This window comes from Eublepharis macularius, chromosome 2, assembly GCF_028583425.1.
Source record: "Eublepharis macularius isolate TG4126 chromosome 2, MPM_Emac_v1.0, whole genome shotgun sequence".
NCBI lineage: Eukaryota > Metazoa > Chordata > Lepidosauria > Squamata > Eublepharidae > Eublepharis > Eublepharis macularius.
In genome coordinates, this window is record NC_072791.1 from 224,556,638 (window position 1) to 224,584,589 (window position 27,952).

The 27,952-nt window shown below is 44.0% G+C and overlaps 1 protein-coding gene across 1 annotated transcript; it reads left to right on the forward strand.

The window, feature by feature from the left end:
• Positions 1 to 565: 565 nt before the first annotated feature.
• Positions 566 to 22,904, forward strand: SLC40A1 (solute carrier family 40 member 1). The gene is made up of 8 exons (XM_054971099.1): positions 566 to 862; positions 2,698 to 2,765; positions 8,095 to 8,254; positions 10,014 to 10,129; positions 12,830 to 12,956; positions 16,657 to 16,902; positions 19,054 to 19,716; positions 21,177 to 22,904. The coding sequence occupies exons 1-8, from the start codon at positions 814 to 816 to the stop codon at positions 21,509 to 21,511; spliced, it is 1,764 nt and encodes a 587-aa protein (XP_054827074.1). The 5' UTR covers positions 566 to 813; the 3' UTR covers positions 21,512 to 22,904.
• The last annotated feature ends 5,048 nt before the right edge of the window (positions 22,905 to 27,952 follow it).

Genomic DNA, 27,952 nt, shown 5'->3' on the forward strand with positions numbered 1-27,952 from the left:
CTCACACACATTTAATGTTTCTTCTTTCATTGTACTCTGTTCTTCCTGTGCTAGTAGTATAGGATAAAGGCCAAACTGAACCTAGCAAAGCACACGAGTGAATAAGGGCTCGGATGTTTCCTCACCCGTCTCTCTCCCTCCCTAAGACCACCCTTTCCCCCTCACGAGGAGATGCTTCCAGCCCGGGTTCGTTTTGCAGGCGCAAGCCTGGCCGAGGAGCCGGAGGAAACGGGGAGGCCCCGCATTGCAGGGCGCTGAGTCGTCCGCGCCCGCGGGGAGCAGCGCGCCTTCCGCGGGGTGGAGGACGCGGCCGGCCTATAAAGGGCTCCCCTCCCCCGGCTCCCTTCAGCTTCCCCACAGGGCGCACCGGCCGCGACGCGCGTCTGGCGGCGGTGGCGAGCGGGCGGGCGAGGGCGGCCAGCCAGCCAGCGCGCCTGAGAACCGGCCGGCCAGCCAGCGAGCCGGGAGGGGATATGCAGATCAGGCGGCCTGTGATAGGCGACTCCCGGGCTCTCCCCGCGCCGCGCTCGGCCCCTCGCCGCAGCCTGTGTATAAAGCGCAGCCTCGGCGGCCGGAGCCAGGAGGGCCAGCGGACGGAGCTTCGCAGCGCGCCGACGGAGCGGGGCGGCGGGCGCCCCTTTCGCAGCCCAGCGGGTCCCTCGCCGCCGCCTGCCCATAAGGCCTCCGCTTTCCCGCTTCAGCTACAGTGCTAGCTAAGTGGGGAAAGACCCACCGCGAGAGAAGCCCCTTTGCGCCCCGCTGGCTCGCCGCCTGCAGAGGAGGGAGCCCGAGGCGCCCCGGAGAGCGACAGCCATGGCCCGGCCCGGCGCGGACTCGCAGCCCGACAGCCGGGGATGCTGCGGTGAGGCGGCGGGAGAGGAACGGGACGGGCAGGTGGGGAGGCGCGATGGCGCGCCGGCGCTTCGTTCCTGCGCCTGCCGCTGGGCCGCCGCGCGGACCGCGGGGTATGAAATAACAGGGGGGAAAGAGTGCCTCTGCTCTCGTGCAGAGCACCTGGTGTCCCTTCCGTCAGGACCTTGCGGTGCAATCGTAAACAGAGTTACTCCCGTCAGCGGGCTTAAACGGGTAACTCTGATCAAGGTGGGTAGTCGCGTTAGTCTGTCTGTAGCAGGAGAAAAGAGCAAGAGTCCAGGAGCACCTAGAAGACTAACAAAATTTGTGGTAGGCCACAGAAAGCTCACATTCATGAGCCACGGAAAGCTCTTTTCTACTGCTGTTTTTCTGTTACTACTAGGGTTGCCAGCCTCCAGGTGGTGGCTGGAGATCTCCTGGAATTACAACTGGTCTCCAGGCCACAGAGATCAGTTCACCTGGAGAAAATGGCTACTTTGGGGGGGTGGACTCTGGATTTATGCCATGCCAAGGTCTTTCCCCAAACCCCACTTTCTTCAGGTTTCTCCAGGTTTCACTCTCCAGATCTCCAGGAATTTCCCAACTTGGAGCTGGCAACCCTAGTTACTACTGTAATTCTGCTACGTAATTCTGCTACTGCTGTAATTCTGTTTAGGATTCCAGGTGCAATGCTAAGCAGGGTTACTCTGGTCTAAGCCCATTCAAATCGGTGGGCTCAGCCTGAAGTTTAGGATTGCATTTTTAGTCTCCCCACCAACCTCTCCTTTCCAGGTGTATTGGAATCCTGGCACACCTCCTCAGTGCCCAGGAATGTATGCTAGGGAAGCAGTTTGAAATGAGCATGGTGGGTGGTGTAAGAAAGGAGGCAGGTTGCCTTCTGGCACATGGAGAGAAGGAGTGAGATCTCTGTGCATGTGTGTGTACTGACCTGCTGGTGTGGTTCGTTTTGAATTGATTCCTTTCATTGCTAGGTGTCCATGCCAGAAAAGACCGACTAGATCTAGTTGGTCTTTAAGGCACTGTTGCACCCAGAGCTTCGTCTTCATACCAGAAAAGGTGCCTGTGTCGAATTAGATCCTTGTCTTTTGTGTTAAGAGTTGAAAGATTTAACGTTGGCATTTATCTTCTGTTACAAAGTAATGTACAGGGTTGAACTGTGTAATCCGCCTTGAGTCTAAGAGAGAAAGGCGGACTATAAATGACATAAATAAATAAAATAAACTGAGCCATCAGCCCCATCCCAATCATATGTGGCTGGACCGCAGTGCGCATGTGCAGGGAGCACACAGATTATCGCTGACAGAGCATGCCAACTGGAGCTAAGGCAGTGGGTAATAAAATAAGGATGTGTGTATCAAATGGGCCCACAGTATTTGGCAGAATGTAAATAGCTCTAGGTATCTTGACAGTATTGCTTTATCATGAGTCTGGTTGTTGGCCAGTTCATTGTTGGCCGCTGTGACTGACTTAGGAGATCTTCCCTGACATTTGTTGCTAGAGGATCTTTCATGGGAGGTGGCCAAGGGTTGAACCTGGGGTTTTTTGCATGCAGACCTTGTTCTCTACCCTTCTCCAGTTAATGGAGTTCTCCACGTTAAAGTAGGAAGGTGTTTTACATATAAATTTTTGTAATCCATCTTGGGTCTGTTGAGAAAGGTGGGTGGCAGCCAATGGCAAAATAAATAGTTATTCATATTTGTTACTTTAAAGAACTGTGCTTAATAAAGTTTTTAAAAAGATCTACTTTGCTGTTGCATAAAAAAGGTGAGAAACAAACTTGCAAAATCCATTTGAATGACCTACCTTTTGTTATTTCTGTTATAGGATCTTGTGGTAATTACTTAACATCTGCCAGATTCCTCCTATACCTTGGGCATGCCCTGTCCACTTGGGTGAGTAAAGTGTAACCAGTCTTCTACATCGTATGACTTGCTCACAATTTGTCTTGTATAGTTTGTCAGTTGAGATTTAAAGACAGAGCAGTGTAACATGTCGTGTGATTCACATAAAATGTGCAGTGGTATACTAGCTAAATTGTGCTCTGGCACGATGATTCTGACTTCTTAACGTGAAAGCATGTCTCCTAAATCACAGCGATTTTATAGGAAGGACTACTTTCTTGAACATTCTAGTGAACGGAGATACCTTCAGCAGAAGTATGCTGTACTAAGTCAATGAGCTTAGAAGGGCACTCCAAATAAAGGGTGTAAAGTTGCATCTAACTTGCGTTTTATACTTTGTCTTGGGATTAACTGAACGATCTGCACTGTTTCCCAATAAGACGTATAACCTGTGAACTTCCTCAGATTCTAAAATCGCTGGGGATGCAAAGTTCAGGATGCGGTGTTATAAATAATAAAGAAATGAATTTTGGAACTACATATCCAAGATGTTTCTTTTCTGTATTTCATTTATTGGTAGATGAAGAAGCAATCTGAAATCCTATTCAGTTTGGTAGAGGGTGGGGGGTGGTTGGTGGGGGATTTCTCTCATTTTTAAGCCACAACAAAATATGCTTTTGGGAACCTTCAAGGTCAAATCAGTGTCTATCAATCATAGGTGTGCACTTTTAAAGAAAGTTAAGTGGATTTTATAGGTTATTGTTAAAACGAAATGTTAGGTCTTGTTATATTAACCCATGGTTTGAAAGTAATAGTTACCAAAATCTGTAACTGCTTGAAATTTGAGGGGTGGGCTTCATGTTCATTGGTGGTGCGTCCGTCTGCAGTCTGAGGCTTTGCTATAAATAAAGGTGCATATCTGAATAAATTGGGTGGCATGCCCTTGTTCATAACACAAAAACGGCACCTTCTAATTCTAGAAATTTTAATTACTGACTATGCCAGTTGGCTTTTTGAAGCAGAAAAATCCTAAAGAAATACCTTACTAGCAGAGTAGTTCAGCCAGGCTTCTACTTTGATTTCTTCCAACACAGTAGCTGTCAGGCTATGGCAGATAGATCCCTGTACCATTGCAACAAGAAATCCAGGCTGTTGGTTAAAGGGCTTTATTCAGAAATCAGATCATTTCTACAGATATGTCCATAGAATTACTCAGAGGCAAGGTAAGCATCTAAGCAGTAAGAGCAAGTTGACAGGAATGGTAACATGTGGGAAACCCCTTCCTCTTAATACATACGGTTACTCCTTCCCCCCTCCCAACAGTAAAACAGGACTTTTGGTGTGAACTCGTCCTGAGAATGTCTCACATATTTGTACTATCAAGTCGAGACACTGAGAAAGCAAGAGATCAAAGTTGAGACACAGCAGTGCATGGAAGTGAGCAGTGTACAAGGTCAGAAGCACTGAAAGTTTCTCCTGTCCTTTAAATAAGCACCTGCAATAAGCCTGAGAAAGGAAACAGTTATGGCATTGATAATAGGACATCAGGTTACAGCATGAGACATTGGTTCAGAACAACAGGTCAGCATCAAATAGTGGCATGGATCGGGCACAGACTTGACAGTAGCAAATATGTGATTGAGTTCCCATTAATTGCAGTAGGGGAATTAATATTTAGTTAACTATGCTTCCTTGAACTCAAAAGTTCAACTCTTTTAAGAAAAGGGCTTAGCTGAGATTGTAAAAGGTGATACTGTGGGTGAAGCATTCTTGTAGCTGGAGAAGTTTTTGAAATATTTTACTATAGTTTATAGAACTGGCAACCTTCTACTTAACACTGGCTAGCATGTTCAGTTAGGTGATAAACAGTGCAATCCTAAGCAGAGTTACTCCAGTCTAAGCCCATTGACTTCAATGGTCTTAGACTGGAGTAACTCTTTTTAGGATTTAACTAAAAACTTCCAAAACCTTCTGGCTATATGCATGTTTCTCTTCTGCCTGTCACAACCCTTAATTTAGGAGAATTGTGGCCTTGGTTCTTAACTTACATGAACAGCCATTAAAAGATTTCTTCTATCCTGTATTCCTAAAAATACATTTCTGAACCTGATCTGACCACAGGAGTTGGGGATAAACTGAAATTTAAGTGAAACGTTTTTCAAAAGATGGAAGAGACAAGAACAATAGTATATAGCTGGCATTGTCCTTTTTGGGACAAGCTTTATCTTTAAGCTTCCCTGTTTTTTCTTCCTCTCTGGTTGTGCTTAGTGAAAAAAGATGTAATCAGTAAGTTTTACAGGACAGATTAGGGGCGTAGGTGATGTTTGTGCTCAGCATCAGGTGTGCAGCCTGTTCTACCTGTACTAATCCAGAGGATCTCTGGATCAGTAGTGATGATCCCGGTGAACTTTTGATCTAATGGCTTGGGAGTCTAAAGTCATAATCTCAACTACATTTGCTTGGATTTGTCTTATTGATTCCAGCAGGACTTGTTTCCCAAATAAATGTATTTAGGATCATGGTATAATTTTGTCAAATGGTTGTGAAATTTGTGCAGTGGCAAAATATGGTAATTAAGTTCCCTGGTCTTATTAATATTCTAGTTAATAGTTGTTTGAGCCTCCTTGTGAGAAGTGTAGATGTCTGACTTCTCACTTCTGGAAAAGAAACAGGCAAGGAGGCACACTTCTTAATACAGTACCTTCATGCAAAAGCATAGATTTCCCCAGTCAATATGAATTTTCAGAGCTAAATAAGTCTGTGGAATGAAAAATGCCACTACTTCACTCAACTAATAGTGACATTAAGTTGTGTCACCATTTTGCATGTCACAGAGAGGCAGACTCAGGTCAAGCACTGAGCATGCATGTGAAACAGGTGTACCTGATCAACAAATATATACCACATTCAAAATTTATATTTTACAGGTGAACCCATAAAACCTTATACATACTCCCCTAAAAATGTAAGGCGTGAATCTACCCTTTTATACATTAGATGTATATGTTTTATACATCTTCCACGTTTTTACTTCAATGATTTTTACAGTCTTTGTTAAATTACATTATCAGGATTTAATAAAAATTCTATGTTGGCATATTTTCAGGCATTTTAAAATGGCCTCATTCTGTATTATCTCTTTGTCTGCTGCTTAATAAATATGATGCCCGGCTTCCCACACTCACACATGCAGGTCTCTTGTGATAACAAAGACTGCTGACACGAACACTGTACAAATTTGCCAGATGTGTCTGACCAGTTGTATTCTTAAGTATTCATTGAATCACTTGGGCTGCCATTAATGGGAATGTCAGTACTCCGCTCCCCATGGAACAATAGAAGTGTTCTAAAGAAAATTATGGATTAATGCAGAAGTGGTTTATTTAGCAAACTGATATACCGCCTCTTCTGAGACCTGGTCGAGGCAGCTGAATACTTCTTGTTCTCATGCATTGCCAGAGAATGCATGGAGAAATGGGGCAGTGGTGTTTATGTACCCCCCTACCCCCCACCCCAGCCTGATGACAAGCTTATAGGAGCTGGATAGCATCAAGTGACAGGCCTGTATACTTATTTTCAAATAATAGTAAAATAATTATAGCTGCTTTCCATCCCTCAGCATTTTTTTTCTACTCAGAGCTTACATACTATCTCAGTTGCTAGGATAATATCAGAATTTCCATTGCTTCAGTCAGTGCCTCTGGTTTGCAGAGCTGGATTAGTTTATAAGTACAATTAGGTTGAAATGGAGTTTAGTTCAAACACCACGTGGGCACTTTCAGGCACCACACCTGCCCTTCTTCCTACCCGGAAGGTTTTGTGGCTTCATCAAAATGCATTTTTTCTTTTTCATTCTTTCTTCCCTTTTTTGTCTCATGTAAGTCTTATATGGGAAAGTAGGTGGCATAATATAGCCTGGTGTCTTCAAATCTCAGAAGCTAAGCAGGGCCGGCCTTGGTCAGAACTTGGATGGGAGACCACCAAGGTCAGAGTTGCTCTGCGAAGGAAGGCAATGGCAAACTACTTCTGAACATCTCTTGCCTTCAGAGCCCCTTACTGGGGTCACCATAAGTCGGTTGCGACTTGATGGCATGTACGTATGTAAGTTTTATATAATTGTAAGATGATGTCCCACTGAAATCCAAGTGCTCTGTAGATCAAGATAGGCCTTACCAGGGCTTTTTTTCAGCAGGAACGCGGTGGAATGGAGTTCCGGAACCTCTTGAAAATGGTCACATGGCTGGTGGCCCCGCCCCCTGATCTCCAGACAGAGGGGAGTTTCGATTGCCCTCCGTGCTGAGGGCAATCTAAACTCCCCTCTGTCTGGAGATCAGGGGGCGGGGCCACCGGCCATGTGACCATTTTCTCCTAGGGCAACCCACTGAGTTCCACCACCTCTTTTCCCAGAAAAAAGCCCTGGGCCTTACCATTAGACAGTCTGAGTGACCTTGGACTAGTCACCTTCTCTTAGTTTAACCTACCTCACAAGGTTGTTGTGAGGACAAATAGAGGCAGGATGAGCCATGTATGATGCTTTAAACTTGCTGGAGGAAGAGTCAGATAAAAAAGTATACGAAGTGAACAAAGTCTGCTGTCTTTGTGGAAGATGAGAAGCAATGGGGGGTGATTTGCCTCAGAAATACAGACCTTCGGGATGTGGCATTGTTTAGATATCTGAGGGGGTGGTAACTTGAGTGTACAAATCTTGCACTAAAATCCCCCACCAATACAATAGTACAACATTAACTGTCGGTCTGATTATACCCAAGATATTTACCACACATGATCAGCGTAAAGTTTTCAAGCCACACGATCCTTTTAGTGGCCTAGCCTCTTAGCACACAGGGAGGTAGGCCTCACACCGTTGGATTCTGTGGTTGAAAGCTTCTGAAAGCATTTTCTTCTGACAGAAAACTGAGGAAAGTTTCAAGCATCAACGCTGGTCCATTCTTCAGACTTATCAGATCTGACTGGAGGGAAATAGTCAAATTGACCACAACTTTCCCACAAAGACTGTGTGATAGCATGATACAAGGTTAAGATATACTTAGTCCTGTGAATGTTTACTGAGAAGTAATTCCCATTTTATTGATTGGGGCTTATTTCCAGGTAAGTGTGCATAAGAGAAAACTGTCGGTGTTTAATCAAGAACTATTTTATATTTGCATGAGTTTCTTTATGAACATCAATGGGGTGTAGACTGAGCCCTTTGGCTGGTTGTAATAGGCGCTTCCAGCCTATTGACTCTGTGGGGCTACTCCACAGTGGCAGAATGGCTCTCCTGTGATAGCGTCTCTTTGCTGGGAGCAGAAGAGCACAGGCTTTACAGGGCCGACCAGTCCCATTCAGTGTAATTAATCAGAAATGCCTTTTATTCCAGGGGGATCGCATGTGGCATTTTGCAGTGTCTGTCTTCCTGGTTGAACTGTATGGAAACAGCCTACTTTTGACGGCCGTTTATGGACTGGTCGTGGCAGGGTCTGTCCTGCTTCTGGGAGCCATTATTGGAGACTGGGTAGACAAGAACTCGAGGCTTAAAGGTTAGTGATGCTTGTTACAGTGACTGAGGGAAGCAGAAATTGCTGTGAGACAGAATGGAGGGGCTGAAGCAGCCCAAGACAGTGCCTGGCTTCTCACTAGATGTCTGAAAAAGAGCGAGAGAAACTTCTGCAAGCTTTAAGTTTCTTTCAAGAAACACCGGTTACGCTGCTGACTCTTAATGTGTCAAACTGAATGCCACTGTGCCTCGAGGGGAAAGCCAGCTGGAGGACTGATTTAGTGCTTCGTCGGCCTCAAATGTAGAAGTAATTGTAACTCCGCAGCCCGATCATCTCCACATTAGCCCCAAAGCAAGTCTACAGAGTTCGTAACCACCAAGGAAGCGTACGCAGAACTGTCCCCTAAAACAGTAATCTGTAACATAAAATATGCATTTGCCGTTCAAGAATAATTGACATGTGCTCTTCATCATTCATGTGCCTTTTCTGCTTTACGCATTATGTCATTATCTACTTCAAGCTAATTTTAAATAATTACTGCCATTAGAAGAAAGCTTCAGCCAGCCAAAGTGGGTGTTCCCTTCTTGACGGCTGCCTTAAGATTTTAAAATATCACACCTTTGTTTTGGAGAAGAAACACATGGGCGAACACCTGTTCCTGTTCGTAGTGGTTGAACATGAGCCTTGCAGAGTTGGTCCAGAAAGAATTACTTGCATTTGGTTAGGTCGTGGAGCATGCCAGATGGCTGCAGTTGGAATTAATTTGTTGCCTCAGTTGTAAATAAATGTGTATTTAATTTATACCCAGGGCTTTTTTTCTGGGGAAAGAGGTGGTGGAACTCAGTGGGTTGCCCTCGGAGAAAATGGTCACATGGCTGGTGGCCCCGCCTCTGATCTCCAGACAGAGGGGAGTTGAGATTGCCCTCCGCGCCATGGCACGGAGGGCAATCTAAGCTCCCCTCTGTCTGGAGATCAGGGGGCGGGGCCACCAGCCATGTGACCGTTTTCAAGAGGTTCCGGAACTCTGTTCCACCGCGTTCCTGCTGAAAAAAAGCCCTGTTTATACCCATAGGTAAAATACTTTGGATGAAATGTCACGCCAGTCTTAAATGCAGATTCTTATATGAGCCTTTCTTCCCCTGCACTGAAGGAGGGAAGCAACAAGTGATCTTGCCTGGACTTTTTTTTTGAATGTGCATCTCTCGGGCTTCCCAGTCTTTCCGCAGAAGGAATATAGGTTTATAATTGGGTGGCTTGAGAAGTACCAAAACCAAATGGATATGGTATATTTGTCACTATCTTTTTGTAATGAGGAGGTTAGCAGAGGGGTTCCATTCAGTCTTTGGAATGTTTAACAAACAATGGAGATCCATTCCATTTAATTTAGTCTCCTGCCGTTTTCTAAAAAGCGTACCTGCATTATGCAGAAGTGAGCCCGTTTGTGGTAGGGTATAAGCTTTCATGAGTCACCAGCTCACTTCTTCAGATACCACAAGTTTTGTTAGTCTTCTAGGTGCTACTAGACTCTTGCTCTTTTCTACTCCAAGAGAACCAGTAGTTTTGTCTTATGGGCCTGGCAGAGAGTGACTCCGGGACAGGTGACAGCCAGGCATCTTGGTCCTATATGCTCTTCTGCAAAAGTATTTACAGATATACTTTCATATAAATATTTTGAGGACGAGAGTGTTTACTGAAACAGAACTGAATGAAATCAATATATATTGACCTAAATCAGATATGACATGATCTGCAATGTAATTGGGCATTCTTCTCTATATTGTTTCCCCTTTCTTCTAAACAGTGGCCCAGACATCCTTAATTGTGCAGAACGCATGCGTCATTTTATGCGGCATTCTTCTGATGATGGTCTTCTTGTTTAAGACTGAGCTGGTGGCCTTGTATCAAGGTTGGCTCCTTGTAAGTATGCAAGCTGTAAGATTTTGGGTTTTTAAAATGCATCTGTAAAGGCTTTTGTTCTTAGGTAGTTTCCTTCCTTTTAATGCTCTGGAACTATAATCTCTTCAGTCAGCCTTATTCTTTGCTGTGCTTGGTATAGACTGGAATTGGTGAATCGTTCTAGTGCAGGGATCCCCAACTTTTTTACACCTGTGGGCATATTTGGAATTTTGAGAGGGTGAGTAGTGAATGCCCCTGTGAAATGGCTGCTGCAGAAGGCACAGCCAAAACAAAATGGCTGCCCCAGAAGAAGGGTTCCCAGGTCCCTATATCTTCCTTCTATCCCAAAAACAGCACTCGCAGCTATAAATAACACACAATTTACACCCAAAAGTAATGGAAATTGCTTATTAGTTATTACAACAATTTATAAAGTGCTCAGTGCCAACGTGTACTTTACACAATAATTCACAAGAATTACACTATAGAATTCAAGCATAAGTAACATCCAACAACGTCCCTTTAAGGTAGTCCCTTGAAGCTTCCTGAGTTCTTCAGTTGGCGTGTATTCCTGCTTTAAGAGCTCGAGACTTCCTTGTAGTGGGTATGGTGTATGCCCACATAGCTGATTTTTTGCACTTTGCATTTCCCTTCGGTCAGTGGCGGCCCTATATCTTCCTGGCAGTGGCGGGGACCTGGTACTCACCGGGCATCTTCTCTTCATGTGCACGCTCCCGATGCCAATGTGATGACGTCACTTCCAGAATGGGCCAGCCCAAAACGACGCCCGGGAGCACTCCCACTGCAGGTGCAATGACGTCAATTCTGGAAGTGACATCATTGTGTCTACCGGAAGTGCAGGGTGCCTGCCAGTGGCAGATAATCTCCGGGCGGCTTGAAACCTCCCACCGGGTGGCCTGAAACTTCCGGGAGATTTCCTGCCATTGGCAGCACCTGGAATCTCTACACAGGAGGCAGATCTGAATGCCTCTCTTCTCACACTTACTGGGAAGGAGAGCCTGAAGGTGAAATGGAATCCCACATTGACTAAGGCAAGTCGAGGTGTTTACCAGTCTTCCTGATCCTCCCCTTTCATTTGAATGAGGGCAGCCAATAATAAGCCCTGCCCTACAGTGGCCCCACCCACCTTCTGAAACACACCAAAGGAAGTATTGGTGGGCACCAAGGCACCCTTTGGTACCATATGGAGGAATCTTGGTTTAGTTGTTTACTGTAAATGTGTGAGCTTCCTTTCCACATGCAAGTAGAGTTAAATCCACCTGCTTCCTAATTTCATATTAGGTTGGCTTACTCAGCTGTAGTTTAGTCTTGGGCAGGTTTTGCAAATACTCATGGTTAATGTTTTTGCCTGATCAATTCAAGAGAGATTTATTTCTAATGATGAAGAAAAGTAAACAACAGGTAGGATAGATCAAGATGGGTAGCCGTGTTAGTTTGCCTGTAGCAGTGGAAAAGAGCAAGAGTCCAGTAGCATCTATAATACTATCCAGGGCTTTTTTTCTGGGAAAAGAGGTGGTGGAACTCAGTGGTGGAACTCAAGACCGCACAATGACGTCACTTTGGGTCAGCTGGAACAAGGGGGGAGTTTAAATTGCCCTCAGTGAAAATGGTCACATGGTTGGTGGCCCCGCCCCCTGATCTCCAGACAGAGGGGAGTTTAGATTAGGCAATCTAAACTCCCCTCTGTCTGGAGATCAGGGGGTGGGACTACCGACCATGTGACCATTTTTAAGAGGTGCCGGAACTCTGTTCCACCGCGTTCCTGCTGAAAAAAAGCCCTGATACTATCAGAATTTGTGGTGAGGTAGGATAGGAGATCAGTGATCCTTTTCATAAGAGGAAATGAGATGTCACTCGGGACATAGGTCAGATGCTACCTCAGTGGCTTTGTTTGGATGACGGAGGAGGCTTGGAAACAAGCCACGGGCACCAAGTCTCCTTCCTTCCTGAGAGTGGCTTCACTCTTGTTTAGTGCTATCTATACTTGGCTGTGATTTCCTGTGATCCCTGTTCTGACCCATCCCCAGCCAGAATCCGAAACCATCTTCAGACTATATTCACAGTCTTCAACACTGTGGTCTGAAAGATCATCGGAACGTATTAAATCTGACAATTGAAAAAGATTTCTGGATTGCAGCCAATAGCTTCCAAGCGAGTGATTATATGCACTAAGCCAAACGTATTTGTATCTTAACAGCTTTGGCTAGTGCCACTTCCTTCTTTGTCACTGGCTTCTTTGAAAAAGCAGAGAGGAAAGAAGACCTAAAGGATAGTCTGCAGACAGCTTTCTCACTTGTGATCTCGCCCAGTTCTGCTCCTTAACGCTGCCCCTATCCCACATGACTTTGTCCTTGCTGATCCCATGACCCCCCCAAACTAGACCCTTCTATGTGGTCACAGGGAAATCTGCTTTACTTTTTCACCGGTGGAAATGCTGGATGCCTTTTGAGAAATCTCAAGATGCCTCCACCAACAGGCAAAAGTTGTTGGCTCAGCAAGAAGTGAACTTTATCTTTGAATATTTTTTATTTCTGAATATTCATTTATGCCTCAACAGTGCCTTTGGTCAGTTTTGGACCAAACAATTACAATGTATGACTGAAATTTCTATTTAAGGTGCAAAGCGGTACAGGTTGTTTCGTTTTTCCCTTTTAGTTTTCCCTTTTCCTCGTGCTTGAAAATGTCTCTTTGCTCCCGCAGACCCTGTGCTATATTCTGGTCATCACAATTGCCAACATCGCCAATCTGGCCAGCACTGCAACAGCGATTACCATACAGAGGGACTGGGTGGTCGTCGTGGCGGGCGATAACAGAAGCAAGCTTGCAGGTGTGATATCATCGGCTCTCCTGAACTGAACTGTTTTTATCATGTGAATTTAAACACACGGTGATCAGCACATTTTTTTCTGGGTTGCTGAAGCTGAGTCAATTATGGTTATTTTCCTCTTCTTGCTGCTGTTTAGAGAGAGATAGCAGCGAGGTAACTGCTGCAAAGTTTGAGATTACCGGGTGGCTATAGAGCCCTCTCTACTTCTTCAGTCCCTGCTAGAATTCAACTGTTATACTGGCAAGTTGAGCAAATAGATCTTTTTAGCTCTATGTACTCAGAATCTGTATCATTATCTTTTTTGGTCTTAAAACACCTTTACAGTGTGGTGGGTGGGCGTGGGCTAAAGGCCGTATTACTTGTATTCGGCAATGTGAGTTCATGCCCTTTTCCTCTGTAATAAGGAGCGAATTATATTGCCGTACAGCTGGCCTTAAAGCCCAGTTTAGGCATGTTTACTCAGAAGTAAGTTCTTCTGTTTGCAGAAGGGCTTGCTGCCAAGTAAGTATGGTTAGGATTACAGCCTACCCACGTTTTTCTCATCTGAAGCACAAGGTCAAAATGGCACACAAACACACAGTGCACTGCAGCTTGTTTATCGACAGTTTAATTGCGAGGTCTTAAGACTGCTCGGCATTTTTTTTTTGACTGCTCTGCTTTTCATGATATTCTAATCTGCATTTCCTGAAGGCTTTAAGCGTAGTTTAAAATTTTACCAGGTCTGTTACTCAGTTAAAGAAATCTCAGTCTGTTGCCCATAAGCATTTCAATTGATTAACTTCTGCAAATTTGTGCGAGTAGACAAAGCAAAGCAAAAAGTACACTTTGTTAGGAGCAAAAAATACACTTTGTTAGGAGTAAAATGATTTTTTTATGTACTGTGCCAGAGGAAATGATGTTTTGAGTTTGTAGAAGTTTTTTTAATTCACTTCATTTCCACCCCGCCTTTCTCCCCTTTGGGAACCTGACAGTTTACAGCATTACTCTCCCTTCTTCCATTTTACCCTCACAAAAACCCTGCGAGGTAGGCCAGCCTGAAAGAGTGTGACTAGCCCAAGGTGATGAGCGAGCTCATGGCAGGAAAGAAAGAAAAGGGCATTTGCTACAATGAACATAACTGAGAAACTATCGATGAATGCATGCGAAGGATGCTTTCTTCTTCTGTAGGACGCCTAAATCCGATCAAAGGACTGGTTTGTTGTACAATCCCCAGTAATTAGGGCGTGGCATCAGGGAACAGGGAGGAGACCAAGAATAATAGGGCAGCATTTTCCAGCAATTATGGTGCATCATCAAATATATTTAAAGGGTGTGATCCGGCAACTCTTTCCACGTGACAGCTGTATTAATTTCAAGGGCTTTTTGGTATATAGTCCTCCAGAACCAAGTCAGTTATGTAGAGTGACATTCCAGAGACTGATCTGATTGGCGATTAAGAATCTAGAATCTAAATCCCACCCTTCCTCCAAAGCATGCCAGGTGGTGCACTTGATTGCCTCCTTTTCCATATTCACAACAGCCCAGTGAAGTAGACTTGGTTGAGAGGTGGTGGCTGCCCTCAAGGCAGCAGTAAGCCACTTAGCAGAGTACAGATTTGAACCCAAGTTTCCCATGTCACAGTGTGGCATTATAAGCACACAGTATTAGTTTTCACTCGCTTGTGTGTTTTTAATTCTTCAGGGGAAATCAACCATATTGCTTGACTCAGGTTCAGTAGCATTGATTTCTATGTTGTTCCTTATTCTATGTTCATTTTCTTTACTAAAGCTGTGGATGTTTTTCATTTTCTTCACTAAAGCCACAATCCAGGCCTTTATTGAAGAAAATGAGCATAGAACAATGAACAATATATGCTACTGAACCATCTTTTTCTCTCTGAGTCTCTCCACGCGGGACACCTTGGCATGTGTTTGTCAACTGTAGGGAGATGCAATATTAGCCGGGAAGCGTAGTTTTAAAAGACAGAGGCAGCAGAGATCACTCCTCAGAGGGTTTGTTAATTTCATCATCAATTTCCCAAAGGCTCTGTCAGTTTCACCTCTCCAGTCTAAAACTGAGTAGGATCACAACCCCACTCAGGGAGGAATGGAAATGGGCTCGAGCTGCTTTCTAGAGCCAGGCTTGGACCTGGAGAGGTTATAATGGGCTGAAGTTTCCCTTCTGGCATTTCACAGCCCCTTCACACAGCTCCAGTGTATAGCAAAGCCTCTGCCCAGCAGCCGGCTCTGTCTTTTTAAACTACCTTTCCTGGCTAACTGAGTGTGTATATATATATATTCTCTCTCTCTCTCTCTCTCTCTCACACACACACACACACACACACACACACACACACACACACACACACACACACACGGGCATGTGGAGTAGTTAATGTTCTTATTTATTTAGAATTTATTTATTTAGAATATTCAGAGTCTTGCTTGAAGTGGCATACAATTAAAAACTACAGTATAAAGACAAGCCATTAGACACAAGCAGCATAAAAACTGTTCATAAAACAGAGCAGACCATTAACAACCTGATAAGATAAACCCCCAAATTAAAAGCCTGGGTAAAAAGTTGAGTTTTAGTCTGGTGTCTAAAAGAAAGTAAAGTAGGTGCTAGGCAGGCCTCAAAGGGGAAGGTGAGATGAGATGAGGTGAGGTGCCACCACAGTCAGTGCCCTGTCTCTAGCTGCCACCTGCCTCATTTCAGAAGATGGGAGCGCACCGGGCAGGGCAAGAGAGGGGCTGCAGAAAGACCCCACAGGAGAAAGTCACTTCTATATTGAGGTCCAGAAAGCTAGGGGAGGGGCAGAGGGTCTGGCCCCTTTGCAGCCTGGTCACATTTGCTGTGCAGCTGCAGATAGAGTTGCATGTGAGGAAAGGGAAGAAACGTCTCCCAAATAGCAATCCCATGGCTTGTTTTTGGAAGGGAGGGGAGTTTCTCCGTGGCTTTGGAAGAGCAGCGATCGAGGGCCAAAACACAACAGGGCGTGGACCTTTGCTGTTGTAGTCTGCGTAAGCCTTTTTAAGAGCAATCCAAATGGAGTATTAATGATTAAGTAAAGAAACTGAGTACTTTGGCTCAAATTCAGTCAGCTACAAAGCCTTTGTGAAACAGCCCGGAAAACCCACAACAACCACCTTTGTGAAACTGTTTGCTGCATTTAAAAAAAACACACATTACAAGCCTGGAAGTGCCTACTATGAAACTGGGTATTCGGGATTCATTTATTTAAATATTTACAATCTGCCTTTCCTCCTGGCTGAAGGCATCAGGGCATTATGCAAAGGTAGGTTTCATTGTTTGTCAGTGAGGAGAACTTCCATGTAAATTGAACACCTTGCATATAACAACAACAACATTTATATACTGCCCTTCAGGACAACTCAATGCCACACTCAGAGCAGTTTACAAAGTGTGTTATTATCCTCACGACAATCACCCTGTGAGAGAGCTGTGACTAGCCCAAGGTCACCCAGCTGGCTTCCAGCGGAGGAGTGGGGAATCAAACCTGGCTCTCCAGATTAGAGTCCTGCCGCTCTTAACCACTACACCAAAATGGCTCTGTAAAACCTTGGGGCTCCAGCACATTTGAACTAAAGGCCATTAAAATGTTTGGCAATCACTGTGTACGCTGTCAGCATGTTTTTAAAACAGGGTTACCATTTAAATTATCAGGTACCAATCTTGTGTTTTCAACGTTGCCTAATAGGTATGAATGCTACAATACGAAGAATTGATCAGCTGACCAATATCTTGGCTCCGCTGGCTGTTGGGCAGATCATGACCTTTGGATCACCGGTGATTGGCTGTGGTTTCATTTCCGGCTGGAACTTGGTGTCCATGTGCGTAGAATATCTGCTGCTCTGGAAAGTTTACCAGAAAACCCCTGCCTTGGCTCACAAAGCCAGTGCCAAGAACGAGGTGTCGGAATTGAAGCAGCTGAACATCCAGAAAGGTAATCAGTATTGCAAAGAGTCTCTTCGACCAAATAAAAATGACTCCATTCCTTTCCCCTCTTTGAGTCTTCCTACTGTTGTTGTTTCGATTAATAATAATTTTCAAGGTCTGTGTTCTTCTCTAGAAAGTAGTAGCTGCTTGTTTTATTATTTAATTTTATGTTTAGAGAGTCGTTCATATTTCCAACCATCACTCTTACCTCTGTCCATAATTTCTCAGTGTTTTAAGGGGCTAACTACATATTTAATGCCCTTGTGTAGTAGGGTCGTAATGCTGTTCTGTTGTTTTTCTTTTTATAAGCACATTGGCGGAAGCCCTTTTGAGTGAAAAATAGAGAGGCATGTTTGTGACTTGCCCTTTCCCTTACCCTGTCCAAGCTGATCCCAGACTGTTTCCCTTTATTTGGAGAATGTGTGTTTGCTCTTACCATCGGATATCTGGGAGCCTATGAAGTCATTTGCAATGGAAAAATAGCGTACGGGGAATGGTTGAGTGCCTCCCATTAATTGAAAAGGGAATAATTGTTAATGGCTGCAGGGCTCCCTTGTGCATTTACATGCAGCTTGCAGCTGGCTCCTCCTGAGCCGCAGCGAGTTGCATGTGATATCTGCCCACAGCTGTGGAATGAGTAGATGAGCTTGTGCTCGAGGCTGCCAAGTCCGCAGCTGTTCAGTGTTGTCATATGTTTATTTCTCTAAGTGTGAGGTATATTGTTTTTCTTTCAATAAAATAAAAATTGAAATAAAAAAAAAACATTTATGGCAACCCACCCACTCCCCTCCCAACAAATGGTGAATGGGTTTGCAAGGGTGATTTACAGGGCTTTTTTTCAGCAGGAATGCGGTGGAACGGAGTTCCGGAACCTCTTGAAAATGGTCACATGGCTGGTGGCCCCGCCCCCTGATCTCCAGACAGAGGGGAGTTGAGATTGCCCTCCACAGAGGGCAATCTCAACTCCCCTCTGTCTGGAGATCAGGGGGTGGGGCCACCAGCCATGTGACCATTTTCTCTGAGGGCAACCCCCTGAGTTCCACCACCTCTTTTCCCAGAAAAAAAGCCCTGGTGATTTACATTTACTAAAATCCCAGATGAGATGAAAAAGAAGAAGTAAAAACAGAGTCTCGCTATCTTACAACCCCTGCTTCACAAAGTGGACAAACTGGGCAATTTTGCCCACATCACAGTTTCTTCCTGTCGTACTTTAAGTGCTTATCTGAATACAGTTGTCGAACCTGAAGGGAACACACGTGTAAGTAGTGGCAGTCAGTAAAGTCTTTTCAATTCCGTTTTCTGAGCATTTTTGAGGGACCTGCACAGAACTGGCACCAGTATTTTGCACATCTGCGCTCAGTGTAGTAATGAAGCTTTGAGTCCATATGCATAGATTTAAGAGAGATGGCCAAGAAAACCAAAATAGTGTTTGATACTACTGGCACAAAATAGTGTTTGATACTACTAGCACAAGTTCTGCTTCACAAATTTGCCCTTTGTAGAAAACCCACCATCAGACAATTGAGAGTGAGCATGATGTAGTGGTTGGAGCATTGGACTAGGGTCCGGGAGACCCAGATTCGAATCCTCATTCTGCCATGGTGACCTTGGGCCAGTCACACTCTCTCAGCTTAAACCTACCTCACAGGGTTGTTGCAAAGATAAAATAGAGGAGAGGAGAACGATGTAACCTGCTTTGGGTCCCCTCTTGCGGGGGAAGTGGGGTATAAATGAAGTAAATACATAAAATAGCTAGCCCCCCCCCCTCTCTCTCTCTCTCTCTCTCTCTCTCTAAACATAAGGTTCAGATTTCTAATTGTGATTTTCCCCCTTGTCAAAGAACAAAGCATTATGAGTTTCTTCAGGGGCGTTCCAATGAAATCAGTAACGTTCGTTTTCACATGTTCTAGGATCGTGATCTATGGCCCTCAGTAGCACTTAGGTATGCTTTCCATTCTCTGGTTCTCTGTTTTGAATCTGAGTAAAACCAAATTTCTCACGGAGCCAAAGAAAATTGTCTCCGAGTTCTAAGGCCACTTCCTCATTGGTTAGATGATTTAAAAAAAAAATTGGCTTAGAAATGAAGTCTGTCATAAATGTAATTTAAGCTAAACACGTGGGGTGATTGAGAATACTTAGCTCCCTTCTCTGTCCACAGAGGGTGAATCGAAGCCCAACGAAGGAGTCAAGTTGATTGATGGGAACGATGTGACCATCTTCGAGCCTCCAGAAGAGGAAGTCTCGTTTTGCTCTCGGATAGCAGAGCCTTTCAGTACCTTCCGTGACGGATGGGTCGCTTACTACAACCAGCCGGTGTTCCTTGCAGGCCTGGGCCTTGCGTTCCTGTACATGACTGTTTTGGGCTTTGACTGCATCACCACCGGCTACGCATATACTCAGGGACTGAGTGGTTCCACTCTAAGCCTCCTCATGGGGGCGTCGGCCATAACTGGAATCATGGGCACAGTCGCTTTCACTTGGCTGCGCCGTAGGTGTGGTTTGGTTCGCACCGGCATCATCTCTGGGATCGCCCAGTTTGCCTCTCTGGTCTTCTGTGTGATTTCAGTCTTCATGCCGGGAAGTCCTTTGGACCTATCCGTTTCCCCGTTCACAGACATCAGTGCCAGATTGTTCGAAAGCAGCCCGCTTCCAACTATGGCGCCTGAAGCTGCGGTACCTGAAATGCCCTTGACAACCGCCATGCCCGTCTTGGCAAACGGATCTGCGTTTGTGAACGGGTCCGATCCAGGGATGAGTCCCAGCTCTGTGCCTCTTGTCTCTGTGAGCCTCCTGTTTACAGGAGTCATTGCTGCTAGAATCGGTAAGTTGAATCTCTGTCGGAACAAAGGTCAGTCGTGCTCTAAAGAAACACACGGGATAGCCCGTGTGGTGTGGTGGTTGAAGCATCAGACTAGGATGTGGGAGCCCCAGGTTCAAATCGTCATGCTGCCATGGTTGCTTTCTGGGTGACCTTGGGCCAGTCACACACACTCTCAGCCTAACTTACCTCGCAAGATTGCTGTGAGGATAACACGGAGGAGCAGAGAACGATGTAAGCCTCTTTGAATCCCCATTGGGGAGAATGGTGGGGTCCAAAGAAAAATCAAATAATAAAACAGGATATAGAGGTCAGACCTTCCCCGATATTGCCTCCTGGCACTGGTATTCAGAGGTTTACTGCCTCTGAATATGGAGGTTCTCTTTAGTCACCATGGCTACTAGCCACTGATATGAATCTGTCTCATGAATCTGTCTCATCCCTTTATAAAGCTCTCTAGAGTGGAATTCACTGTATAGATGGCTTCAAGAGGGGATAGACCAATTATTTTGCTTTAACCAGTTATTACAGCCCCGTGGCGCAGAGTGGTAAGCTGCAGTACTGCAGCCCAAGCTCTGCTCACGACCTGAGTTCGATCCTGGCGGAAGCCGGGTTCAGGTAGCTGGCTCAATGTTGACTCAGCCTTCCATCCTTCTGAGGTCAGTAAAATGAGTGCCCAGTTTCTTGAGGGTAAAGTGTAGATGACTGGGGAAGGCAATGGCAAACCACCCTGTAATAGAAGTCTGCCAAGAAAATGTCGTGATGCGACGTCCCCCCATGGGTCAGTAATGACTTGGTGCTTGCACAGGGGACAGCCTCAAATATGTACTGCTTTGGTTCTTGAGAACTACAATCTGGCACATAACAGAAATAACAAGCTCTTGTTCCTTGTGTCTTGCACAATATGAGAAGTAAAAAAGAGCAAGTATGCAACTCTGGCGATATCATCTTGACATTTGGTCTGGGGCCTGTTTACAGTGAGGCAGAACTGTTTATTACTGTGGAACTCTTGCCAAGAAAGTGGTGATAAAGCCAGTGTTTTGGTGCTGGGCAGTTTTTGGTTTGGTTTGGTTTTTTGTTTAAAGCTTTTTTTTCTAGTTTGCACTCCTTCATAACCATTACCCAGCAAGTAGACTCAATTAACAGGTGATACACCTATTTTTTAAAAGGTGGATGAGTTGGTTACAAGCAGACAAGTTGATTTCAGTTAAAGAGAGGGAAAAAATAAAACATTCGTTCCATCTTAGTTAACTTAACTAAGGCAGAGAAATTTCCTTGTTCAATTTCAAAAATCAGAAGGTGACTATCTGTCAGGTCAGAAAAAAAGGATTCCCTCATTAGTTTTAAGAGATTGGTAAAGAGAACACTGCCACAGGGGAAAAAAGCCAAAAACATTCCTTTTCTACTGTTAAAAGTGGACCAAAAAGGAATTAAATTGTGTTCCCTCTCATTTGTCTTTACAGGCTTATGGTCTTTTGACCTGACGGTCACACAACTACTCCAGGAAAACGTGATCGAGTCAGAAAGAGGTATTATCAACGGCGTCCAAAACTCCATGAATTACCTCATGGACCTGTTGCATTTCATCATGGTTATTCTAGCTCCTAACCCGGAAGCTTTTGGATTGTTGGTTCTTATTTCCGTTTCCTTTGTCGCTATGGGCCACCTCATGTATTTTCGCTTTGCTCAAACAACTCTGGGGAGCAGCGTCTTTCTGTGTTGTTCCCGTGAGCCAAAGGTGGCAGTTACCGATGACCCGTCGTCGCCTTCTGATGCTTCTGAATCCCTGAGTGCCTAGAGAAGTTCCTCTTCTTGTCAGCTCTTGTTTTTACAGCCCATGTAAAATTATGTGCTATATTATGGCTTGGAGCAACTGGCACTCCTCGGGAGTAGGGGTGCTCAACGCTCCACCTATCCAAGCTTGTAACCAGTCCTGCTTCCTCTCCCCCAGTACCCCATGCCCTTGGTCAGTTGTCCCAAGTGTGGATATTTTCCAGTTAGCAGTGACACAGCTTATTTATTCAAAGGGAGACTTCATGAGGAGCTTAAAAATTAACTACAAATTAAAGACAGATTAGATACAAGGAACTCATTTTGAGTTCTCTCAAATCCTAGTATTAATGATTGGGGGTCAGGGAGGATATTAAAGACCATTATGTGTAATATGACCAGGGTTCCTCCCACCCCTCCATGTAACATAGGTGTATTGTGTTTTTGCCTCTGAAAGGAAATGAATTGCTGATAAGTGTGACCAAAATGGTACACAAATGGAATAAAAAAGGTTATGTGCTTTATAAATTGCTCAAGCTCTGACATACGCTTGGGGGAAAAAATACAGGAACAACCTTTTCTGTGATGTTTATCATGGTTTAACTTTGGAGAAAACATCTTTGTTGCTTTAATATACTACTCGGCAAATAAGAAATAGTGCAAAATAACATAGAATATACATGTAGCACTTCCTAGGAACTGAGAATTGCCTGGTGTTGGCAGAAGCTATATGTGTATTGTAGCATTGTTAAGCATAGTGCTTTTTTTCTTTAGAAATACCGTATTTTCTATACTTTGGATTCACAATAATAAGGACCAGATAATCTAAGTCCAAGGCACAAGGACATATGATACACAGAGAGAACTTCAGTTCTAAGAGGCCTTTCCCCCCAAATATTGAACAGGTACTTGAGCTGAAAATCTCAAACCACTTATATTAGGGTACCCCACTGACGTTCCAAAAAGTGTTCTGATCTAAAATATTGGAGGATTGTAGCTGACGTATACTCCATTAGTAACTTCTCTACATTTCTCTTAGAAATGAATGGAAACTGTTCCGAGGGTATGTTCTTTTGCCAAGGCGTGTACAGGCAGTATTTCTGAATGGATTGTACCCCTGTTTTGTTTTGTTTTAAAGTGAGAAATACTTTTGAGGTGAACATAGCATGTTAGCACATGATAATCCAAATGTAATGAAATGCAAAAAAAAAAAAAGATCCTGATCCTCATGTGTTACAAGCATGTTTCACACATGCAGTTGCACATGATGCTGCCACTCGCTGAACAGAGGGTTGGCACTGTTGCCTTTTGACAATGCAAAAGTGTGAACTGACTGTGCCTATCAGGGCTTTTTTTCTGGGAAAAGAGTTGGTGGAACTCAGGGGGTTGCCCTCGGAGAAAATGGTCACATGGCCAGTGGCCCCGCCCCCTGATCTCCAGACAGAGGGGAGTTGAGATTGCCCTCCATGCGGGTGGTGCGGAGGGCAATCTCAACTCCCCTCTGCCTGGAGATCAGGGGCGGGGCCACCAGCCATGTGACCATTTTCAAGAGGTTCCGGAACTCCGTTCTACCGCATTCCAGCTGAAAAAAAAACCCTGGTGCCTGTGGTCTTTTGAGTGGCACCCTTGTCGGTTAGGAGCACTGCAAGCACATTCTCGGGTGTTGGATGCATCTCCCCCATGCATTACCTCTTTAGTAAGAACAGATTTATTTTTGGTCAAAGGGTGGCATCTTCGAGTGCCCTTGCTGGGTTGGGGCATATATAGCCAACTTTACCTGTCTTATAAAGCTGATGTGTCTTATAAAGCTGATGTGTCTTATGTGTTCTCTTTTGTAAAAAAAAAAAAATCTTTTACATCTTTGAACTAGAAATTTGTATTTTTTAAAAATGGTTTTTTTAAAAGAACAGGCTTGTTACTGCATGATCCTGTAAAAGCAACCTTGAAGATCAGCGGTGATTGAGAATGCCATGTGTGTTTAAATGCTTTGGGAGTCCTTTCACAATGTACAGGCATGGGTACAGAGCTTTTACATTCACCATGTATGCACTTTTGTGGAATTTGCAGTAACATTGCTACAAGCACTTTGCTTTCTAGTATAGTCGGACCCTCTTTACTGTGCTCTGGAGTTTTTCTAAAGTATAAGAGTGATTTTTAAACCTCTGTTGATAAATATTTGTAAAATATTTGTTTGCATAAATATAAACTATTTTTCACATTTTGGTTTTCTGTGGTTTTTTTCCCTCCTTGCGCGCACACGCCAGCATCTAGCCCTGGTTGAACCGAATATCCCGTTGGGAGTTTAGAAGAAAGGCAATATAGCAGGGTTTATGTTTGACTTTTCTCCCAGAGCTATAAAATTGACTCTTAACTTGATTAAAAGTAGAAACTTGCCATTTCCAACACTGGCAATAGAAGAAGGCGTAGAAAGACTTAACAAAATCATTGGCTATCCAGAATTATTCACCACTGGTTTTTTGGAGGGATAATGCTTAAGAAAATGTCCAAGGAGTAGGGCTTTTTTTCAGGGGGAACACAGGGGAATGGAGTTCCGGCACCTCTTGAAAATACTCGGCAATAGTACTTGAAAATAATATTTCAAAGAATCCCGTGTGTTTCTTCCTTATTTCCCTCTTGAGAGTTCTGCCACCTCTTTTCCCAGAAAAAAACCCTTGCCAAGGAGTACAGCCATTCTTCTTTCTGTAACAAAAATATGTTCTTAACATTGATAAGAAGCCCTGAAGCAATGTGTTCCTCTCACTAAAGTTAGTTGTTTTGAATTCTGCTTGTTAAGTGGATACTTAATATAAAATATCAATAGGTATTATAGTGAAACTGGTTTAGAATGGCAACATGTCCATAGAAACTACACAGTTTGCTTTTTTGGGACCTCCATCATAACTTTAAATCTTTTGAGACATTGTATGGAGAGAAAAAGAACCAATAACTCTTTATGATATGGGGGTACGTCCTTCACTGTTTTTGGACCGTGAGCGCTAGGGGATTTTGATAGAATAGTGAGCACCACCAGAAAATGGCTGCCATGTGGGAGGATTACAAAACATTGGGAAGTTCTGGGGCTTTTTTTCTGGGAAAAGAGGTGGTGGAACTCAGGACCACACAATGACATGATTTTGGGTCAGCTGGAACAAGGGAGGAGTTTTTAAAAGTTTAAATTGCTTTTGGTGAAAATGGTCACATGGCTGGTGGCCCCCACCCCCTGATCTCCAGACAGAGGGGAGTTTAGATTGCCCTCCGCGCCACTGCCGCGGAGGGAAATCTAAACTCCGCTCTGTCTGGAGATCAGGGGGTGGGGCCACCGGCCATGTGACCATTTTCAAGAGGTGCTGGAACTCCATTCCACCACATTCCGGCTGAAAAAAAGCCCTAGGAAGTTCCAAGTCCTGCTATGATAGGATCATGACGTTCCCCTCAGACACCCAAAGGATGGTTCCAGGGTTCTTCTAGTCTTGCTCCTGCTTCAGTGAGGTGAGGCAAAGTCGAGATTGGCTCTCTGCTTTAGGGAAGAGGTGGTCTGACTAAGCAAGAATCGTAGGCACCGACAAATTGGTGGCCACCCTTGGTACCATGTTGGGGATCACTGACAGAAGAGTATTTGTTAAATGGGGGAAGTAGCTCTTTCTGGACTTTCCCAACATGAATGCTGAATGCATAATGTTACGTGCATTATGGAAAGGACAGGTTCTGCATTTCCTTGGTGATAGCTGTACCATGCAGAGTGGAGATAAGTGTTTGATAAAGCATTTTAAAAGCTTGTGAGGTGTGACTTGGCTAACCCTTTGACTCCTGCTCAGATTTGTGTCCTCTTCTAACTGGTCTAACATTCTGCACGGACAGAGTAGATAGACAAATGACAACACACTGAATATAGGGCCCTATCCCTTCTGCCAGCGACTTGAGGCACACCTCTAGTCTAGCCCAGCATCTGCCAGAAATGTAGCCTTTTTCATAAGTTGTGTTCTTACTCAAATGGAAAGCCATTGCCAAATCCAATCTTACTAAGCACGTAGAATAGCTCAGTACTCTATACATATATGAGAAAGTGGATACAACTTGTTTTGCATACAGGGCAATCATTCTACAGGGATGATAAGGTAAAAGGCATAAGGCAGTGAAAAAATATAAAGCAAGTATCTCCATCTGTACTTATTTTGTTTGTAGCCCACCTTCTCTCATGGAACATCAGGCACAATACAGAAGGTCCTAGCCGAGCACTGACCAGAACCAGGTCATCTGAGATTTCACAAAGTGACCTCCCAATTATACCTTGGAACATAAATCTTCTGTCTGATACAGTTGCTGATTTCTTTGGTGTTACTTTTTGTGTTTCATAAGGTTGCCGTAAGTTGGAAGCAACTTGATGGCACATTCACACACAAACACCTTGTGTGTTTGTGGATGCATGCTTCAGGAGAACTGTTTAACTCTTGCACGTGTCAAAAAAGTTCTACTTTTCCCCTTCAGATGGCAATTTCAGTCAGACTTTGAGTTTCACGTGCATAAAAGTGTAGATAACCGTACAGCTGTGTTTACCAGATTGTCTCACAAATGGTGAGGACAAAGAGCAGGCTGTCCTGTAATGGATTTATCCAAATACTTCAACCTGTCCAAGTCAATATTTCTTCCTAGTTAAACTTTTCCTTTATTGCCTTTTGCAGACGAAGAGTACATAACAAAGTACACAGAGCAACCCAATTCCAAATACATATAATAAAATGGATACTCATAAAGACATGTTAATTTGGAACTTTAGTTATAAAGGAGTTAAAGGTGATTGGACTGAAGTCTAAGAGAAGGTTGTGGTTCTGAACCATTGTATAAAATTTGATGGTAGCTTCGCTGCTGTGCAACACAATCCCAAATATAAGTAAGATGAATGCCAATTAACAAGATGGTAGCAGTCTTGGACTTGTATCCATGAATGCCTATGAAGTGCTGAAGACACTTAACAGGTTATCAAATTAAAGTAGGTCATGTGCAATTAAATCTTATTAAAAAGTGAGATATTAGCAAATCCAAAGAAAAGCTAGTCAAAGTGTTTAATAGGTGAAAGGAAGTTTATTTCTATGCTGTAAAGCTGGAACAAGAGGTTCAATACAGACCGGAAGATAAATCTTTCTTACTCTCGGGGGTGGGATGGAAATCCTCTAGGAAGTTTTCTTGCAGAATTTAATTCAGTTTAGGGGGGAAGCAAGAAAAAGAAATAAGAGTTATATGAGCAAAAATGGCATTTATATGGAGCCATAAATATCTTAAGGGACTATACAAAGCAAATTCTCCCCCAGTAGTTATTGTCCATCAGTCAAAAACTTGGATATTTGTTTGTGCTAGTTATAGTCTTCCTTTCTCACTGAGATTCAAGGCAGATTATACAGTGTAGGACAATACAATCAATGACTGGGACTTTCAATTAACAGTAAAATGGTAAGGATTGCAGAAATCTGAAAACAACAGAAATCTGCTACCTATACTGTTACCTAATCCAAATCAAAGAGCATCGGAAAATGCTGAACAAATGCATAAAAGCAATGAATTCAAAAGCTACTATCTAAATCAGCTATGCTTAAGGCCAGTGATGAGCTTAACTGTGCCTAAACCTGGGTTGGATTGTGATGAAAATCTATTGTTGTAACAGTAGAATGTTTTGTACACGCCAGACCTAAGCACATTCCTTGGATACAAGTCCCATATAATTAGAGTTAAACTAACAAGTGTTATGTGTGTATTATGTCTTGGATCCCAAAGGCTTGACTGCTCCCCTTTTGCCCCTGGTAGAATTTTTTTGGTTTTTCCTTTGAACAGCAAACACATGTACATATATATCCCGCTTCTCATTGCCTTCCAAAGACCAGTCAAAAATGACTTCTGAAACTCTACTCCATTTCAAAAGCTATTTGCCAGGCAGCTTAGGAGAGTTTCTGTTAGAGAAACATACAGGAGCAAAGATCTTCTGATCAACTGTAAGAACTACTTGTTTGGAACCTGGTTTATTTTTTAAAAATTAATGATTGCATTCTTCTTCCATCTTGAGTCTGGAGGCAAAGTGTTATAATTGACAAAATTGTCACTTTGGATGTACGTGGACTGTATCTCTCCTTGTGCAGGATACTGGAAGGGGAGCATACCATTTTAAAGATATTAGAAAGCAGGGCTTTTTTTCAGTGGGAACGCAGTGGAACGGAGTTCCGGCACCTCTTGGAAATGGTCACATGGCCAGTGGCCCCGCCCCCTGATTTCCAGACAGAGGGTAGTTTAGATTGCCCTCCGCGCTGCTGCGCAGAGGGCAATCTAAACTCCCCTCTGTCTGGAGATCAGGGGGCGGGGCCACTGGCCATGTGACCATTTCCACCGAGGGCAATTTAAACCTTAACCCCCCCCTTGTTCCAGCTGACCCAAAGTGATGTCATTGTGTGGTCCTGAGTTCCACCACTGAGTTCCACCACCTCTT

What these genes read in the sequence shown, in the direction of transcription:
- SLC40A1 (XM_054971099.1), top strand. Translation starts at nt 814, where the DNA reads ATGGCCCGGCCCGGCGCGGACTCGCAGCCCGACAGCCGGGGATGCTGC. An exon ending in GGCATGCCCTGTCCACTTGG is followed by an intron (nt 2,766 to 8,094) that starts GTGAGTAAAGTG and finishes CTTTTATTCCAG; the next exon opens with GGGGATCGCATGTGGCATTT. An exon ending in TGTATCAAGGTTGGCTCCTT is followed by an intron (nt 10,130 to 12,829) that starts GTAAGTATGCAA and finishes TTGCTCCCGCAG; the next exon opens with ACCCTGTGCTATATTCTGGT.